The sequence below is a fragment of the Ranitomeya variabilis genome, chromosome 7 (assembly GCF_051348905.1).
Source record: "Ranitomeya variabilis isolate aRanVar5 chromosome 7, aRanVar5.hap1, whole genome shotgun sequence".
Lineage (NCBI taxonomy): Eukaryota > Metazoa > Chordata > Amphibia > Anura > Dendrobatidae > Ranitomeya > Ranitomeya variabilis.
The window spans coordinates 1,451,739-1,472,191 of record NC_135238.1 but is presented as its reverse complement, the minus strand read 5'-3'; the positions used below and the strand labels follow the sequence as shown (position 1 = coordinate 1,472,191).

The following is a 20,453-nucleotide window of genomic DNA, read 5'->3' as shown; positions in this document are numbered from 1 at the left end:
GAGTTGATGGTATAGTAGCATTTATACATTTCTGTTCCACGTTGTGTTGAAATAAACTGAGTTTACTATTCCGTATGCTTTGCACAGCGTGTGTGTGTGTGTGTTTGTGTGTGTACAGTGTATACATTGCGTATGTACACAGTGTATGTGTGTGTAGTGTGTGTACAGTGTGTGTATACAGTGTGCGTGTAAGGCTACTTTCACACTAGCGTTGTTTGGTGTACGTCGCAATGTGTTGTTTTGGAGAAAAAACGCATCCTGCAGAATTATCTGCACGATGCGTTTTTTCTCCATAGACTTTTATTAGCGACGCATTGCGATGTAAGGCCACACGTCGCATCCATCGTGCGACGGATGCGTTGTGTTTTGGTGGACCGTCGGCACAAAAAAAGTTCCATGTAACTTTTTTTGTGCGTCACATCTGCCATTTTCGACTGCGCCCCCTCCTCCCCAGACCTTACAATGGGCAACGGATGCATTGAAAAACTGCATCCGCTGCCCACGTTGTTCATTTCTTTCACAACGTGCGTCAGTACATCGGGCTGACGCATGGCGACGGCCCCGTACCGACGCTAGTGTGAAAGTAGCCTTAGCACAGTGCTTGCAGCATGCCTTTATTTTTATGAATTACAATCTTATACAGCACCAACATATAGCACAGCACTTACTAATTCAGAAAGGACGTGTACAAAAACCGGCAAATATTACAAAGTAATACAGGTTAGGCCGGGTTCACATTGCGTTAGTGGCGTCTGTTAGACGGACTACGTTACACAGCGGCATAAACGCGGTGTAACGCAGTCCGTTACGGCCACCATTGACTCCATTGTCGGACGCATCACTAGCGCCCACCCACAATGGGCGAGCGCTAGGGATATGCCATCATTGAGTGATGGACCCGGAGCCGCGGGCTGCAGCGTTTCCGGGTCCGTCACTGCTAGCGCAGATAGAGCTAGAAGATGCTCTATCTGCGCTAGCGCGATGTAACGTCGGCACTTGCGTTAACAGCAGCCCGTTACCGTATGTGCTGAGCGGGCTGCTGCTAACGCAGTGTGAACCCGGCCTTAGGACTACAACCGAGGAGCGCGGGCTCTGTTCACAAGAGCCAACAATCTGCGGAAACAGCAATGCTAAAAAACAGTCTGCACTGCTTCACTAGATACTTACACAGGTGTATCATGAGGCTGTCACTTTACAGGCAAAGAGTGGGAACGATGACAGAGTAAAATCTAGTTTTATTTAAAAAAAGAGCCGGTTCACTAGCCGAAAGAGCCGGCTCTTTATAGTGAGCGGAGCCGAAAGAGCCGGATCACCAAAAAGAGCCGGACTGCCCATCACTAGCTCTCAGCGACTGCACGACTGCAGCTCGCCCTGTGTGAGCGGTCACATGGTGCCGCCTCATTAAGGTGATGAATATTCATCATCTTAAATGACCGTTACCACCTGACCGCGGCGCTCACACAGGACGAGGAGGACGGTGCAGTGCTGCGCAGGGACAGAGCGAGGTGGAGGATTCCGTTCCTCTGCTACGCGGTGTGTGAGCCTGTGAGGTGACTCAGGTGAGTATGAATCATTCCAGCCAGGGAGGACGGGGGAGCCGGCGGGGAGGAGGAGGCCTGCGGTGGACGGCCAGGACGGGGAGCCATGCCCATGAATGATACAAGATGGGACTGGGAGCGTCGGGGAGCCGGCGATGAGCCACGCATGGGGGGGGGGGGGGCGGCGGGATGAATCATGAATCATTCCAGGCAGGCAGCCAGGGAGGATGAAGGGAGCCGGCGGCGAGCATGTAGGAGGTCCGCGGTGGACGGGGAGCCATGATACAAGATGGGACTGGGGAGCCGCGCCGGCGATGGGCCACGCATACGGGGGGGGGGGGGGGGGATGGGAGGTGAGCCAGTGCCTGAGCCACCCATGCATACATAACGTATTCTTGTCATTAAGGGAGACAAACTGCTCCCAAAAATATGAATCGTGCCACTGGGCGTGGCTTATTAGTATGGGCGGGGTTATTGAAAATGGGCGTGGCCAAAATTCTGGCGACTTAGAGGACCTGTTGTTAAAAATTTGAATCCCACCCCTGTCTAGATGTGTTGTGAGAACTTTGAACCCCCAAGTGTTTCACTACAGTTTATAACGCAGAGCCGTGAAAATAAAAAAAACTTTCCCACAAAAATGTTTTTTTTAGCCCCCCAAATTTTTATTTTCTCAAGGGTAACAAAAGAAATTGGACCCCAATTGTTGTTGTCCAATTTGTCCTGAGTATGCTGATACCCCAGATGTTGGGGTAAACCCGTTTTGGTGCACGGGAGAGCTCGGAAGGGAAGGAGCACTGTTTTACTTTTTCAACGCAGAATTGGCTGGAATTGAGATCGGACACCATGTCGCTTTTCGGGAGCCCTGATGTGCCTAAACAGTGGAAACCCCCAATTCTAACTGAAACCCTATCCCAAACACACCCCTAACCCTAATCCCAACCATAACCCTAACCACACCCCTAACCCTGACAAACCCCTAACCCTAATCCCAACCGTAAATGTAATCCAAACCCTAACTTTAGCCCTAACCCTAACTTTAGCCCCAACCCTAACTCTAACTTTGGCCCCAACCCTAACCCTAACTTTAGCCCCAACCCTAACCCTAACTTTAGCCCCAACCCTAACCCAAACCCTAGCCGTAGCCCTAACCCTAGTCCTAACCCTAATGGGAAAATGGAAATATAAAAAAATTAAAGAAAATGTATTTATTTCCGTAACTTAGGGGGTGATGAAGGGGGGAGGGTTTGATTTACTTTTATAGCGGGTTTTTTAGCGGATTTTTATGATTGGCAGCCGTCACACACTAAAAGACGCTTTTTATTGCAAAAAAAAATATTTTTTGCGTTACCACATTTTGAGACCTATAATTTTTCCATGTTTTGGTCCACAGAGTCATGTGAGGTCTTGTTTTTTGCGGGACAACTTGATGTTTTTATTGGTACCATTTTTGGGCATGTGACATTTTTTGATCGCTTTTTATTCTGATTTTTGTGAGGCAGAATGACCAAAAACCAGCTATTCATGAATTTCTTTTGGGGGGGGGGTTTATAACGTTCCACGTTTGGTAAAATGGATAAAGCAGTTTTATTCTTTGGGTCAGTACGATTACAGTGATACCCCATTTACATTTTTTTTGTTTTGGCGCTTTTATACGATAAAAACTTTTATAGAAAAAATAATTGTTTTTGCATCGCTTTATTCTGAGGACTATAACTTTTTTATTTTTTTGCTGATGATGCTGTATGGCTGCTCGTTTTTTGCGGGACAAGATGTCGTTTTCAGCAGTACCATGGATATTTATATCCGTCTTTTTGATCGCGTGTTATTCCACTTTTTGTTCGGCGGTATGATAAGCATTGTTTTTTGCCTTTTTTTTAGGTGTTCACTGAAGGGGTTAACTAGAGGGACAGTTTTATAGGTCAGGTCGTTACGGACGCGGCAATACTAAATATGTGTACTTTTATTTATTTTTTATTTAGATAAAGAAATGTATTTATGGGAACAATATATATATTTTTTTCTTTATTTAGGAATTTTTTTACACATTTAATTTTTTTTTTTTACTTTGTCCCAGGGGGGACATCACTGTATAGTGACAGATCGCTGATCTGACACTTTGCAGAGCACTGTGTTAGATCAGCGATCTGACATGCAGGGCTCCTGGCTTACCAGCGCCTGCTCTGAGCAGGCACTTGGTAAGCCACCTCCCTGCAGGACCTGGAAATAGCCCCGTGGCCATTTTGAATCCGGGGCCTGCAGGGAGGAGACGCTCGGTATAAGGTGAGCACATCGCCTTGTACCGATTGTCTCAGGGAAGCCCGCAGGGAGCCCCCTCCCTGCGCGATGCTTCCCTGTACCGCCGGAACACCACGATCATGTTTGATCGCGGTGTGCTAGGGGTTAATGTACTGGGAGCGGTCACAGACCGCTCCTGGCACATAGTGCCGGATGTCAGCTGCGATAGCTGACACCCGGCCGCACTCCCCCCGTGAGCGCGGCCGATCGCATGATGTACTATCCCGTCACTGGCAATTAAGTCCCAGGTCACCTTGACGGGATAGTACGTCATATGGGATTAAGGGGTTAAATACTGTCATTGCTGCTGGTCCTGGATGGCTGAGCTTCTCCCTTGGTAACATTACATGGCCACTGTGTTGTTCTGGACATTAAGCCTGTCACGATTCACACCGTGCTGCCAACAATATGTCACGGATCCCAACAATATGTCAGGGATCCCAGGGGGGATATTTTTATTATCTTTATCATCCCCACTACCCACACCAATTTGTCATGAACTGGGGTTGCTTTGGTTACCCCGGTTCCTTCTGAAGGGGATTTAGCTACATCCCACTTCCCAGTTCCGGTTTGGAACTTGCAGCTCTCTGGCCAGAGACTAATCAGGTCAGATTAGGTACTACACCTAGGGTAATAAGTCACCAGAAAGGCTGCCTGCTATGTACTGGCTATTGGGCACGATGCAGCAAGGGCAATATAACTACTCCCACTCAGGCAGGAACAATAATTATCAACGCCGCCATCGCTACGAAGATTTCCAATCGCACAGAACAAGGTCGCTGCCACCAGCTCCAATTTTCACCAGAGGTTAAAGGGGCCGGAGCCAACCCAAATCAGTAGCATAATTCACCTCAGAGGACACACAGTCATATAGAGCATGAAGAGACAAGCTAGTAAAATTTTATAGTTTACTCCATAAAAGATAGGCAGTATTTACAAAAATCCTGAGAAGGGCAAGACTAGCTGGAATGTGTTATCTTGTGTGCGCCAGAGTACAAGAAAAATACCCAATGCAGATTGACTTAATATTCAAATAGTGAGGGTTAACCTCATCCCATCTTCTGCCTGACCTGTGGATGATGGCCTGGATGACAGCTGTGGGTATAAAACAGGACCTTTATCCTTCTGCAATGAGACTCTACAGAATAACAGCTAAGGCACTATGGCTCTATCAAGAGGAAGACAGATTTGTAAAGCAGTCAATACAAGAGAAGATAGTATTCTGCTACAGGTGGATCTGGATAAGTTGGAAACTTGGGCCGAAAGGTGGCAGATGCGGTTTAACAATGATAAATGTAAGGTTTTACACATGGGAAGAAGGAATCAATATCACCATTACACACTGAACGGGAAACCACTGGGTAAATCTGACATGGAGAAGGACTTGGGGATCCTAGTTAATGATAAACTTACCTGGAGCAGCCAGTGGCAGGCAGCAGCTGCCAAGGCAAACAGGATCATGGAGTGCATTAAAAGAGGTCTGGATCCACATGATGAGAGCATTATACTGCCTCTGTACAAGCCAGTATGGTGTTGGTGGCCAAGACAGACAAAAGCACTCGCTTCTGTGTAAATTATAGGCGACTCAATGAGGTTACCAATACAGATGCCTACCCCATGCCTCAGGTGGATGAACTACTAGACAGATTAGGAAGATCTCGGTTCATATCTACCATCGATTTGAGCATGGGATACTGGCAGATCCCACTCACACAGAGGCTCAAGAGAAATCTGCTTTGATCATCGCTTTTGGCCTGTATGAGTTTACCAGCATGTCATTTTGGATAAAGAATGCCCTGGATACCTTCCAAAGGATGGTGGTTATAGAGGGATGTCAGTGGTATGCCCAGGCCTACCTGGATGACATCGCTATCTTGAGTGACAACTGGGAAGAGCATCTTCAGGATGTTTCCCAGGTTCTGCAGAGGGTAGCCAAAGCCCAGCTTACCATCAGTACTATACTTCGGACATCGGGTGGACAGTGGGCGTGCATTATCCCAAACCTGCAAAAGTAGAAACCATTACCCAGTGGCCTCACCCAGCCAACCAAAAACAGGTCCGTGCATTCCTAGGGACAGCAAACTATCATTGAAAGTTTATCCCTAATTACAACACAGTAGCAAAGCCCCTCACTGACCTCACTATCAAGAGTTATGCCCGCAATCTTATCTGGACATCAGAATGTGAGTCCACATTTCTCCAGTTGATAACCCAGTTAGCCCAAAGCCTAGTCCTAACTTCTGCTGATGTTTCATTTTCAAACATACGCATGGGATACTGGATTGGGAGCCATACTCCATCAAGTGGGGGCCAACGGTCAGGAACACCCGGTAGCCTGTTTCCAGGAAGCTGTTGGATTGGGAGAAGGCATACACGACAATAAAAAAAGGAATGCTTGGCCATATTCTGAACCGTGTAAAAAATTGCAGCTATACCCTATAGCAAGGAATTCATGGTCATAACCGACCACAATCCTTTATGTTGGCTAAATCGGACTGCTGGGGACAATTGACGTTTACTCAGACTCTGGCCTTACAGTACTGGGGGCAGTGGGTGCTCTAGTCCGTTAGCTGAAACCGCATGGACCAGGGATCATCCCACCAAACGCCAGCTCTCCTTTTACAATAGGCATAATACCACTCAGACAACACAGGGTGAGGGTAACACTGTTAAAATAATTTATTGATCCAAAAAACAGGCAAATAACGCATAGAACAGTCCCAGCAAAATACCCAAGATGGTGAAAAATTAGAGTCTATCCCTTTCGCTGATTCACCAGGATGAGGAGCTGGGACTTCAGAGCTTCCAGGTCCACCTACCCCCACCTGTGGCACGCACATAGAGGAGGTAACGACAAGCTTAGGAAGCTGCCAGTCCATTGAGGTACAAGGCCAGATGGCCGAAGGGTCACAACCTGGCTTCTCTAAACATTACCATGGAGCCAGGTGACCAGTGGGTCCCATTCCTGGCTTTCTCAAGCGTATCCATGGGGCTCAGGTGACTGGTGGGTCCAAATCCTAACAAGCCAAACATGAATGGGTTCAGTGATGATCAATGGAATAGATCATTCAGCTGTGGTCCCCTAAGCTGGCATCCTGTAGAACAGTGTTTGTCAACTCCAGTCCTCGAGACCCACCAACAGGTCAAGTTTTCAGGATATCCTTAGTACTGCACAGGTGATAATTTCATCACCTGCTCAAGCATTAATTCCATCACCTACGCAATACTAAAGAAAGCCTGGAAACATGACCTGTTGGTGGGTCCTGAGGACTGGAGTTGAGAAACACTGCTGTAGAATGTCAAATCTGTCCCTCATGATGGAGCCATGATTTGGCAGCTGTCCCGTAGTGTTCCTGGCTATGGTTTTGTAAGGAGTCTCTGGGGTATTTGGATGTATATTGTTAGAGGCATATCCCACTTATATAGCTCACAACTGTTGTACTTCAAGCCAGCATCCAGAGGTCAAGAGGAAGATGTGATGAGATTAATGCATTTGACTTTTTAATCACAATAGCTCAATGGGATTGAGATCTGGTGACTGCACTGGCCACTCCATTACAGATAGAATATCAGCTGCCTGCTTCTTCCCTAAATAGTTCTTGCATCATTTGGAGGTGTGCTTTGGGTCATTGTTCTGCTGTAGGATGAAATTGGCTCCAATCAAGCGCTGTCCATAGGGTATGGCATGGCGGTGCAGAATGGAGTGATAGCCTTCCTTATTCAAAATCCCCTTTACCTTGTACAAATCTCCCACTTTACCAGCACCAAAGCAAATATCATATTACCTCTGTGACGGGGTGTACGGCAGAGCAGAAAGGGACAACAGGCCAAGGGACGATCCAACGAGATTTATTAAAGCAGGGAGCATACAACATCAAATATCCATAATGTCCTTCAAGTCCACGAGAAGTCCAAGTAAAGAAACAGATCTGGAGGTGCTTTCCAGTAATCCCGCACCCGATAAACGAAACAATAGTCCTTCCACGAGTCCAAAAGATCCACCACAATCACACGGATACCGATTGCTTCCTCAGAGAGCTTCGGTTCCTTCTCTTCCAGTATCCAACCCACAACTGACTAGATCACACATGGGTCTCTTGTCTGTGCTCCTGGGGTCAGCCCATGTGTGTGTAGGGGAGGAGGGTTCATCCGAAGCTTCTAGAATGGTAGGCTCCGGTGTGTCTAGAAGTTTGTGTATTTGGAGTTATCTTCTGTTTACGAAAACAATGGGGAAATTCCCCTAGCTGTTGGCACAAGCCTGAATTAAATTAAGGTCAAGGTACACAATTCTTGTGGAAAGGAGACAGGTTACTTACATAATTACATTAGAGTCCAGGAATGCAATTGTTGGGGAGACATATTGTTACAGGTGAACTCCCAGCACAAGAAAATACATAAATTACAGCTAATAGAAACCTGAGAACAGTTACATACATCAAATGGCATATTATTCAAATACAGGACAAGGCAAAAGTACATATCATGACAACCTCCACCATGCTTGACAGATGGCGTCACACTCTTCCAGCATCTCTTCAGTTGTTCTGCGTCTCACAAATGTTCTTCTGTGATCCAAACACATTAAACTTGGATTCTGTCATACTCGCGCCCAGACTGGTTGGCGCGGGCGTGCGGGGGAGTGGCCCCACTGGACCACAGACCAAACTTCCCAGGAAGGGGCGTAACTAAGTAGCTTCCTAGGTGTTCGCTGGAGCCTCTGATGGTGAGGTCAGACTTGTGCAATAGGGAGCTACCAGGTACCACTCCAGGGTGGAGTCTGGTTGTGGCTGCTGATCCCACCGGGGAACGGAACATAGACAAGCAAGCGGGCACGGCTGGCACATAGGCAGGCAGACGGGTACAACAGGAACACTGTCAGGCAGGCGGGCACGGCTGGCTCTCAGGTAGGCAGGCACGGCTGGCTCTCTGGCAGGACTGGTGGACAAGACTGGCATACTGGAAGAACCAGTAGGGACCGGTCTGCAGGCAGGTATGTAGAACGGGTAAGAACCTGTTCAGACACGAGGACTTAGGAATAAGTAGAAAAAGACCGCAAGAGCGGATGCAGAGCGAAAGCACAGGAGCTAGAGGCAAGAACAGAAGTGCAGGAGGCGGAGCCAAGAGCAAAACCGCAGGAGGCGGAGCCAAGAGCTGGAGGCGGAGCCAAGTGCAAACAGGCAGGAGGCGGAGCCAAGAGCTGGAGCCAAGTGCAGATAGGCAGGAGGTGGAGCCAAGAGCAGACAGGCAGGAGGCGGAGCCAAGAGCTGGCGGCGGAGCCAAGTGCAGGAGAAGTAGAACCGCAAAGAGCGGAGCCAGGTAGAACCGCAAGGAGCGGAGCCAGGTAGAACCGCAAGGAGCGGAGCCAGGTAGAACCGCAAGGAGCGGAGCCAGGTAGAACCGCAAGGAGCGGAGCCAGGTAGAACCGCAAGGAGCGGAGCCAGGTAGAACCGCAAGGAGCGGAGCCAGGTAGAACCGCAAGGAGCGGAGCCAGGTAGAACCGCAAGGAGCGGAGAGGAGCTGCAGGAGGGGTCTCTGCAGCAAAGCTGAGCAGAGCCACAAGGAATGTTGAGAGAAGCTGCAGCAAGGGATAACTGCAACAGCAGAAGATAAGCTGAGAAGAAAGGAGCAGAAACGCAGAAGTGAGGAGCAGAGGTAAAGTCACAAAGGTTCAAAGCAGGCAGAGCTGCAAGAGTGCGGAGTGAAAGCAGACTGAGAATACAAGGAAAGACAACAGGGAAGGAAGCCAAAGACTAGGAGACCGAGGGAAGACTAAGTGCAGACAAGGCAATGGAACAAGACACAAGGACAAAGACACTGGGACCAGGATATTCTGCCTCCTGGTGAGCGGACAACAAGACCAAGGAATTAACACAGAGAATCCTCCAGAGAGGGAGTAACTCAGAGAAAGGCCAGGCAAACTCAGAAGCAAGACACTAACTGAGCTAACACATTGCACAGGCCCAGACCACTGGGTGGAGCTGCACTATATACTGGAGGCCTCTTGGTAATTGGTCAGGAACAGATTGGACAGATGCACCTGATTCCTATAAGAACCAGAGTTCAGGCGCCGGCCCCCTATACACACACAGCCATGAAGCATGCAGGAGAGCAGAGACATAGAACATGGTGCTGGCAAGAAACAGAAACCACAACATGACCTGGAGCAGTGGGTAAGATAGTGTGAGAGATGTGAGGCCATGCCGTGATGCCAGCAGAGTTGTTACAGATTCGTCTGTCCATAACACTTTCTTCCAATCTTCCTCTGTCCAATGTCTCTGTTCTTTTGCCCGTATTAATCTTTTCCTTTTACTAGCCAGTCTCAGATATGGCTTTTTCTTTGCCACTATGCCCTGAAGGTCAGCATCCCTGAGTCGCCTCTTCATTGTAGACGTTGACACTGGCAGTTTGTTTGTACTATTTAATGAAGCTGCCAGTTAAGGACCTGTGAGGCGATGACTTCTCAAACTACAGACTCTAATGCACTTGTCTTGTTGCTCGGTTGTGCAGCAGGGCTTCCCACTTATCTTTCTCTTCCTACATAGTCCAATCCAGTCTGGACTGGACTATGACTTAATTGTTTTAATGTTATTTGAAGCTATGGATTAAAAGAAAATGGATTTTATGGACTTACAGAGCTGGACTTATTCCTTTCAAGTTCTGAAAAACTTGCTGCGCTGCGCTGCGCAGCGCGCTCTAGGGGTTGGTGAGCAGACACTACATTTTTTTGTATAACAAATGTAATGATCCAGATTCTCAACTAGCTCAGAGGAAGGTCAGGTTTATAGGTTCTCTAATCAGCCAAACTGTTTTCAGCTGTGCTAACATACTTGCACAAGGGTTTTCAAGGGTATTCTAACCATCCATTAGCCTTCTTACACAGTTAGACACAGTTAGCAAACACAAAGTACCATAAGAAAACTGGAGTGATGGCTGTTAGAAATGAGCCTCTATACACCTATGAAGATATTGCATTACAAACCAGACTTTTGCAGCTAGAATAGTCATTTACAACATTAACAATGTATAGTGTATTTCTGAATCATTTAATGTTAGATTCATTGGAAAAAAATGTGCTTTTCTTTCAAAGAAAATAAGTAAATTTCTAAGTGATCCTAAACTTTTGAACGGTAGTGTATGCATGAATTCAAAAGTCAACATATAGATAAGAGTCTATTACTCCTGGCTTACTGAAAATAGATGTCTGGTTAAGATAAAATGCAGTCTCGTCACAGTATATTTTCAGTATGCCAGAAGAATGACTATTGTTCATGAGTCTGAACGTTGACTCTTGAAATGATTGTGTTGCCATCTTTGGATGCCAGGGACGCAGGGTCATTGAACAATCGATGTTTGCTAATATGTTGCTTAACTATTGTATGACTCCATGTAATTTGTTAACCTGCAAAATAGTGATGAACAAACTATGCAGATTGATTAAATACTTTAACAATAAGATTTAACCTCATTACACCTTCCACTTGACCTGCGGATGATGGCCTGGGAGGTAGGGCTGTAGAGTAGGTTAGCCAAACCTCAGGCGCCTCAATTTCCCTGACTTCTTCATACATGCTTCACTACTGAGCATATATATATATAAAGTGTAGCACACATTCATCTAAACTAAAAGATCCTTAAATCAGGAATACAACAGACATTTTTAGGACATTTCATAATTTTCCCAATTTTTTATGAAAAAATATTCAGCACATATTGCACTGAACTACTGTACCCAATTTATTATATATTTTAGGCATCAGTTCATTCAGACTCCACAGCCCTGTTTGGAGGACAGCTGTCGATGTAGAAAGGGACCTTTATCTTTCTGCAGTGAGACTCTACAGAACAACAGCTAAGGCTACGTTCACATTTGCGGTGTGCGCCGCAGCGTCGGCGCCGCAGCGCACAACGCAAACAAAAACGCGGCAAAACGCACGCTAAAACGCTGCGTTTTGCGCCGCATGCGTCCTTTTTGGCCGAAAGTTGGACGCAAAAAAAATGCAACTTGAAGCGTTTCTTGCGTCCAACGCTTGCGGCCATGCGGCGCAAAACGCAGCACAACGCATGTCCATGCGTCCCCATGTTAAATATAGGGGCGCATGACGCATGCGGCGCCGCTGCGGCGCCCGACGCTGCGGCGCTGACCGCAAATGTGAACGTAGCCTTAGGCACCATCCAGAGGAATACAGATTTGACATTTTACAGGATTCCAGCTTAAGAGACCACGGCCCAGCTGGAGGAATACAGATCTGCTTCTCTTGATCATCACTAAACCCATAGACTCTCCCGTCCCCTGGCAACCAGGTTGGGAAAATCGTGTCACCTGAATTGAATGTCAACTTCGTAAGCTTGCCGTTACCTCTTCTCTGTGGGTGCCTGCCAAATACGTGGAGCCCTGGAAACCCCAGCTGCTCTAATTCCGGCGAGCCAGAGGAAGGGTGAAAATCCATCATTTCCACCATCTTGGGTATTTGCTGGGACTGTTCTATACATTGTCAGTTGGTAGTTCAATAAATTGCCACACTGTTTTACCCTCACTGAGTTGTCTGAGTGGTATTCTGCTCATGGGAAAGGCGTGCGGGCATTCAGTGGGATGACCCCTGGTCCATGTGGTCTTAAGACAGCCGGGCCAGCGGACGAGAGCACCCACTGACCCTCATGTCTCCACAGCTGGTTATGTATTGTGCCTCTCGTTCACGCAAGTCCAGGCAGAAGACAGTAAAACAAACAAAAAAAGACACTTCTTGAGGATTGTGCGATAGCCCTTGTTCAATTAAAACTGGAGAACCCGGAGAAAAGCCACACAAACATGGGGAGAATATACAAACTACTTGTATATGTTGTCCTTGGTCGGATTTGAACCCAGGATTCCAGAGCTACAAGGCTGCAGTGCTAACCACTGAGCCACCGTGCTTGCCATACTTCTCTATAAGGTAAAAAGCTAAAGTATCTATTTTGAGGACTTCCACTACAGCCGAAAATGACTGAAAAGGATGTTACTTGTAAGGTTATTGGTTCCAGTTGCACCGAAACAGAACCAGACAGAAGATAAATATATATTATTGGGCTTCTTCTGCCCCCGAAGCCCAATGAGCGAACCATGCGTTGGGGCACTGTCCTGGACGGTCATCCGGCATATTTTCCCACATGGGTAATCACTACATGCACTTTCCCTGCATTTTAGGAGAGGGATTAAGCTATACTTCATGACACTTTCTTCTTTCTTTCCTTTTTGACTTGTTTCCTTCCCCCTACTCAAGATCAATAATATATACGGTATTTATCTTGTCTGGTTCTGCTTCGGTGCCTGTTTACTTTCTTGGCACGGCCTATAAAAATTTGCACTTGATACATGAACTGCAGTTGTTTAAAGGAAATCTGTCACCCCAAAAATCGTGTATGAGCTAAGGCCACCAGCATCAGGGGTTTATCTACAGCATTCTGTAATGCATACTGTAATGCTGTAGACAAGCCCCCGATGTATCCTGAAAGAGGAGAAAAAAGGTTAGATTATACTCACCCAGGGGCGTTCCCGATGTGGTCCGGGGCCTCCCATATTCATAGGATGACGTCCTCTTCTTGTCTTCCTGCCGTGGCTCCGGCGCACTTTGCCCTGTTGAGGCAGAGCAAAGTACTGCAGTGCGCAGGCACTGGGAAAGGTCAGAGAGGCCCAGCACCTGTGCACTGCAATACTTTACTCTGCCCTCAACAGGGCAAATCAGTACTCCGGAGCCGCAGTGTGAAGACCAGAAGAGGACGTCATCGTATGAAGATGGGAGGCCCCGGACCGGACCGCGACCCCATCGGACCAGACCACAGCGGGACCGCCCCTGGGTGAGTATAATCTAACCTCTTTTTCTCATCTTTCAGGATACATCGGGGGTAGAATGCTGTAGATAAGCCCCTGATGACGGTGGCCTTAACTCATATACGATATTTGGGGTGATGGATTCCCTTTAAGCGGTAGCAGAACTAGACTTAAGAAAGTAGTACCTGACATCTATTGATCTAAGGGGTCTCTGGCATTATTAAAGGGAATTTGTGCAGCATCTGTGCAATTGCTGGATTTCACCTTCAGGTTCTATTTTGTATCATCACCTACACTAATTTGTAATTACTGTTTTTGTCTCTTAAATTTGATTCCAATAAAAGGTATATTTTTATTCATATCTGTAGTCTTTATATACTTGTCCTATAGGGCTCTATGCTTCCTTTTGCTGCAGGTTTCTTTGAACATTAGGCCTGACATTAGGCTAGGCCAAGTAGTAAATTCCTTCCAGCCTGACCTCACTGCCTGACCTGCTGCATGCGCTATGACCTCACTGCCTGACCTGCTACATGCGCTATGGCCTCACTGCCTGACCTGCTACATGCGCTATGGCCTCACTGCCTGACCTGCTACATGCGCTATGGCCTCACTGCCTGACCTGCTACATGCGCTATGGCCTCACTGCCTGACCTGCTACATGCGCTATGACCTCACTGCCTGACCTGCTACATGCGCTATGACCTCACTGCCTAACCTGCTACATGCGCTATGGCCTCACTGCCTGACCTGCTACATGCGCTATGACCTCACTGCCTGACCTGCTACATGCGCTATGGCCTCACTGCCTGACCTGCTACATGCGCTATGGCCTCACTGCCTGACCTGCTACATGCGCTATGACCTCACTGCCTGACCTGCTACATGCGCTATGACCTCACTGCCTAACCTGCTACATTTATTATTATTATTCATTTTTATAGCGCCATTTATTCCATGGCGCTTTACATGTGAAATACGGGGCAAATATAGACAAATACATTAGACATGAGCAAAAAAAAACAAGGCACATGGGTACATAAGGAGGGAGGACCCTGCCCGCGAGGGCTCACAATCTGCAGGGGATGGGTGATGATACACTAGGAGAGGGCAGTTTTTGTCTCTTAAATTTGATTCCAATAAAAGGTATATTTTTATTCATATCTGTAGTCTTTATATACTTGTCCTATAGGGCTCTATGCTTCCTTTTGCTGCAGGTTTCTTTGAACATTAGGCCTGACATTAGGCTAGGCCAAGTTGTAAATTCCTTCCAGCCTGACCTCACTGCCTGACCTGCTGCATGCGCTATGACCTCACTGCCTGACCTGCTACATGCGCTATGGCCTCACTGCCTGACCTGCTACATGCGCTATGGCCTCACTGCCTGACCTGCTACATGCACTATGACCTCACTGCCTGACCTGCTACATGCGCTATGACCTCTCTGCTCAGCTGAAAATACCGTGGTGACCCAAGTAAAACTGAAAGATTGAGGCCAGAAATCAGACAAATGCAAATGGATTATACGCTGGTTTTAGACGCCCATCTCATAACAATGCAGAGTAACCATTTCAGCTCCAAAGCAATCTGAAGGGCGAAGAGAATCTATCATGAAGGGAATGCAGTCCAATGCTCGCCCGTGGTCCCGGAGACTCACACCACGCATGATGCTCTACATTCATCTACATATGAGGGTATTTTATGCTTGTGCTTAATATTCGAATCATTTACTCCATGTTGCACTCACTGCCCTATAGTCATGGACGCATGAGCACTATCAGTCAATGCAGCACCTAATTAAAAGTTCTGAGTGAAGAAGCCAGCTCGGACATTAGGGAGAGGAAGGCGACACCATCAACAACTTTATTCCAATGATACAACAGACAAAAATAGAGAATTTCATGTGCATTGCTAGTTCTCGGAATCAGACCAGACTGTGCTAATATAGTAAAACAATACAGTTCATGGTAGATTCCCTACAGCAACATACAGAGACCGCCGCCGCTCACCCTGACAGAGGGGCCTCTCCACACACAGCGGACGTCACTCAACACTTTATTTTCAGGACAGAAATACAGTAAATTCTGTAGAAACAAGTCCAAAGCATTGAGGCTGTGAGTGCCCATGACATGCCCACCCCCCAGTGACACCTAATACTACAGGGCCTGACAACCCAGAACACCGAGAGAGCGTAGTGCCTGATCCCCTGCAACATATTGAGTCCATCCCATCTTCTTGCATAGATTGTAGTTTCCAGTAACAGGGCTGCAGGTTTACAGCCAACACTTGGCCAATCTCAAAACAAATCTGTGGTCAAACATCGGGACCCCTTCTCCTGCTCTTAAGTAATTTGTTATGGTGGCCTTTCCAAAGAAAACATTGGTCACTGCCAATTGCACTCACGTTTTGGCCTTTCTGCCTTTGTGGCTACTTGGAGAATTAAGGAGAGGGGAACGTGACGAGCGAGTGTTACTCGCAGGGTTGGCAGTAAGGGAGCTGCGCAGAACCCGCTCTGCAGGGGGACAAGGACGCTTCCTGCTTTCGCTGGAACTGCCATGTGGAGGAGAAGAGGAAGATGGGCTGGGAGAACTCACACTCTGAGGCTTCCTTTTTTTGGTGGGAAGTTTTTCCTGGATAGGAATTGTGTGTGGAGAACGTCCACAGGGAGATTTGGAAGATACAACAGAGTTCTGAATGACTACAGGAGGTCTCTGGTTTGTGCTCTGTAGTCTAGTCCTGACATTACGTGTCAAAGGGGCGCTCACAGTAACCTCCTCATCAGAAGAATCATCAGTGTCAGCAAGGTAGGAGTTCTGCTCCATCGGATCCAGGGGTTCCACCTTAAGTGGTTTGCAATTTCTCTGTAGAGAAGTCCTTGTGACTTGGTGCCTGGGAGATCTTTCTGGAGAACTGTCAACTATGGGTAACATAGGACTAGAGTTGATTTGGAGCACAGGACGAACCTTGGGAGGGCGGCCACGTTTACGCTTTGGAGGGGACATGGGCTCCTCAGCACAACTGCTGCTTGTACCTTCAGCTGGCACCGTGGGAATGTTGGAAGATACACTGGGAATGATGGGATCAGGAGACTGACCAGACAACAATGAAGACTCATTCTGTCCATCAGATTTACTGCGGGCAAAAACTGAAGAGCAAGTTCCTCGAGTTGTGTCTCTGTCATGGACCTCAGGTGTGGAGTCTCTGTGAGGAAACAATGGCGATACAAGGATAGGCTCCCCCACTAAATCTTCATGTTTCTTGGGCGAGACTAATGATGCAAAAGTGGACTCTTCATGCAGTTTGGAGGATGCCAGTAAAGGAGCACAAGAAGTTGAGTCAAGTTTATGGGGTGACATAGGGGTGGCATATGTTTTGGGAGGTCGCCCTCTTTTTCTTTTCTCAATAGGTGATTTACTTACAATTTCAGAACTCGTCTTTATATAACTATTTGGACTTCCTGGAGTCTGGACTACAACAGAAGACGTCACCAAATCTATGGTGGGTCTTTGAAAAGCAGTGCCGAGATCTAGAGACGTGTGGGCAGAGGAGTCCACAGGGAGCATATCAATAGGGAAACAAGTTGGCGACATGTCTCCTCTTGTTTTCGGGGGTCTTCCTCTCTTTCGCTTTGGTGGAGGACTGCCTGTTTCAGAAGTCTCTTCAGATAATCGATCATGAGGAGAGCTATGAGAAATGGGGATAGTAGAATTCTGACTGTCATTCCCAGTAGCTATTTGGCATCCTCTACCCCTATTTTGGCGCCGAGGACTGGGAAGCCATTCTTGTACTATGGTAACGAGACGCCCTGGCAGCCGCCTAAGCACTTTAGCAGTTGGCGAGTCCTCTGAAGCCCCAGCAAGCATAATCTCAGAGTCTGCAAAGACTTTCCTGCGAGGTGTGCGGGGTGGAATGGGGCTGCCTGGCACTGCACTCACTGGGCTGCCTGGCACAGACCCCGTATCTGCTACATTTTCCATCACAAGTACCTCAGCATCTTCCTTGCGTACAGGAACAGTTTCCTCCTCAGAGACACCAATAGGGGGCAAGGTAGTGGACAGTGGGTCCATTGTAAGAACCTGGGTGGCTGTGATATCTGCACTTGGACTGGCATCATCGGGCTCTGGAGTGGCTTGATTACTCCGGGTGGGGGGTGGACTGTCATGGACAACTTCGTCTTCCTGGGATTGGGGTGCAGTGTCTGGAATGGTCAGGTTCTCCATGTGGTCCAAACTTTCAATTGGTCTGCTTCCTCTTAACCGTTCACTTGTGCGAACCCCAACACGTTCTAGAGGTTTGTTGGGCACTGGAGTCTTCACTTTACGATTTCTTCTGCTGTCGTCATCCCATTTCTCTTCTGTCATCAGTCCTACCTCATCTTTAGAAAGGAAAAGGTCTTTGCGTGCAGCCTCCACCTGCTCCTGGAAAGGAATGAGGGGAAACCTGATTAGATTGTTGTAGAGATTAGGAAAGCACCAGTGAGTGCAGTGGAGACGAGCTGCAGTCACTTACCTCTGCCTGCTTCAGCTCCTCTTTACTGACCTCTTCCAATGAAGCTTCCAGATAGTACATAGCATATCTCTCAATAGGCGTCAGCTGGGGGTGACAAACGCATGCATTACTGATCATTACTACCATCACAAATTCACCATTTTCATGCTGTCATTTCTAGCATTACCTGTTCCACCAAAGCAGATATTTCCTGCTCCGCCCGGCTCTGCTCCTCTTCTTCTGGCTCCAAAGGAACATTTTCATTAAATTCTGCAAGATCTGCAACTTGCTCGGCTCGAACCAGAGAGGCAGCAAGGGTATCCTCCTCATCCTCGGCACCACACAGCGCCTGCACAAGGCAAACACACGGTGGGCAGTGAGTGCAATGCTGCCGCTGTACACCGAGCAGACTTCAATGGGTTTGTCACTTTCTTTGGGGCTGCCCAAAACCACCGATACTCAGAAACATTATTTACACTGCGCCATGTATAGTTATGATGGACAAAAAAGCCAAGTGTATGACACTACATGCCTGTGCCCTGCATGATAAAGGGGGCGAAGTACAGGTGTGCGTACTGTTTAAAAACAGGTCCCACCTCACCCTACACAGAGAGTCAGAATAAGTGTCAGTCAGCAGAGCGACCTACAATAACGCCCCTGGTCACATACCCAATGGCCGCAGGACTTACTTGCTCCAGTATATTCTCTTGTCGAGATGTTGCTCCCTCCTCTGTGTTATGGTCTGGGGATGCATTACGGGTCTCCACCTCCTTGCGTGATGTATCTTCCATATCAAACAGTTCCCTGATCGTGTGCTAAAATAAAAGAAATATATAGATCGGTCATCACAAGCGTCACACAAAGCGGTGGAGGCTCCTGTAGATCCCTTTCTTACATTATGTATAGGAAACAGAAGGCAGCCATAACAAGTCGCAACAGATTCTACAAGTGACCAAGTATTAGACTAGAATAGTCCTGAATGCCCTGGAAAGCAGGCTTCGATCTCACAGAGGACAGGCTGGCCCATCAGGAAAATTCCAAGTCTTACCTGTTTGAAGTAAGCCGTAGTGAAGTTTCCACCCTCAATGGCCATGTCTCCCAGCAAACGCTTCTGCTGGGCTTTCTTCAGAATGTTTTCTTCCACTGTTCGTTCACTGACCAGCCTGCAACGAGGACGGGGGCAAATGTAGCCGAGATCACAGGACAGGCTGCAGCACGAGACAACTGCACGACATACCTGTATATGTGCACGTCCCGTGTCTGCCCGATGCGGTGACAGCGGTCCTGAGCTTGTGCATCCATTGTGGGATTCCAGTCACTGTCATAAAAAATGACAGTATCTGCCCCCGTTAGGTTCACTCCGACCCCTCCACTGCGTGTAGAAAGAATGAAGCAGAAGATGCGCTTGTCCATGTTGAATCGTTCCATCAGCACCTGGAAGTGAGCGAGAATAGAATGACACCGCGGCGCACACCCTCACTGCACCATAAGCCAAGCACCCTCCACTGCAGTCACCACCACGTTACCTGTCTCTGCTCCACACGTGTAGATCCATCTAGGCGCACATAAATGTGGCCGTGATAATTCAGGAACTGCTCCAGGACATCTAACATCCGTGTCATCTGCGTGAATATGAGCACCCGATGGCCACCAGATTTCAGCTGACGCAGCAGGCGATCCATGGTCTGTAGCTTTCCTGTATACAACCACATTCACAAATGTACCATCACTACACATACAGCCCAAGAAGTTTCAGGACTAATGGAGGATTGGTCCTTGTATGCTTACCGCAGTCATACTGGATGAGGCGCAGGTCAGGGAACTGTGTCCTCATATTGGAGATAATGCCGTGAAGGCAGCGAGTGTGTGGGGTCAGCCCCTGGGACAGGGTATCTCTGAAGACCGACTCTTGCAGCACCAGGGAGGGTGGTGGGTGTGAGGTGTGGAGAGTAATCTGTGGGGCCTCCACGGGAGGCATAGCAAATATAAACCTAGAAGAACAATATAAATGCAGATGTGGAAGACAGCCAGAAAGCTACAGTGCTCCCATGAAGGACCTATCCACCCACCTCTCGATGATGGGGGCCAGCTGTTCCAAGCGCTGCTCTGCAGTGAAGGTGCATCTACGGAAAGCGTCCGTCTGCTGGCTGGAGAAAGGTATGGCGCAGGCCTCTAGCACCTCTGTCCCATAGATCGGAGCTAGGCTGCTTCTCCTCTCGTTCAGATGAAAAATCCTGTCAAGTCTCTCCAATTTCTGTCTTCTCCGTCGTTCCTCTAGTGGCTCCTGACGAGAGAAGACTCGGAACTCTCACATCATCTCGTGCATCAGT

The 20,453-nt window shown here is 47.8% G+C and overlaps 1 protein-coding gene and 1 long non-coding RNA gene across 4 annotated transcripts in view; one reads left to right on the top strand and one right to left on the bottom strand.

The window, feature by feature from the left end:
* The window catches only part of LOC143784982 (uncharacterized), a 31,625-nt gene extending 19,258 nt beyond the window's left edge, over positions 1–12,367 (top strand). Inside the window, exons 2-3 of the long non-coding RNA XR_013217935.1 lie at positions 11,584–11,687; positions 11,999–12,367. This is a non-coding gene — a long non-coding RNA (uncharacterized LOC143784982). The remainder of the gene's footprint in view (positions 1–11,583; positions 11,688–11,998) is intronic.
* A 3,104-nt stretch (positions 12,368–15,471) lies between these two features.
* The window catches only part of SRCAP (Snf2 related CREBBP activator protein), a 68,980-nt gene continuing 63,998 nt past the window's right edge, over positions 15,472–20,453 (bottom strand). For all 3 annotated transcript variants that reach the window (XM_077273601.1, XM_077273599.1, XM_077273598.1), the window contains exons 25-33: positions 20,193–20,407; positions 19,912–20,114; positions 19,650–19,819; positions 19,361–19,557; positions 19,172–19,286; positions 18,813–18,938; positions 18,311–18,472; positions 18,145–18,228; positions 15,472–18,053 (exon numbers count right to left, since the gene is read on the bottom strand). In XM_077273601.1, coding sequence (XP_077129716.1) covers positions 16,035–18,053; positions 18,145–18,228; positions 18,311–18,472; positions 18,813–18,938; positions 19,172–19,286; positions 19,361–19,557; positions 19,650–19,819; positions 19,912–20,114; positions 20,193–20,407 — 3,291 coding nt within the window. In that variant the 3' untranslated portion in view covers positions 15,472–16,034. The remainder of the gene's footprint in view (positions 18,054–18,144; positions 18,229–18,310; positions 18,473–18,812; positions 18,939–19,171; positions 19,287–19,360; positions 19,558–19,649; positions 19,820–19,911; positions 20,115–20,192; positions 20,408–20,453) is intronic.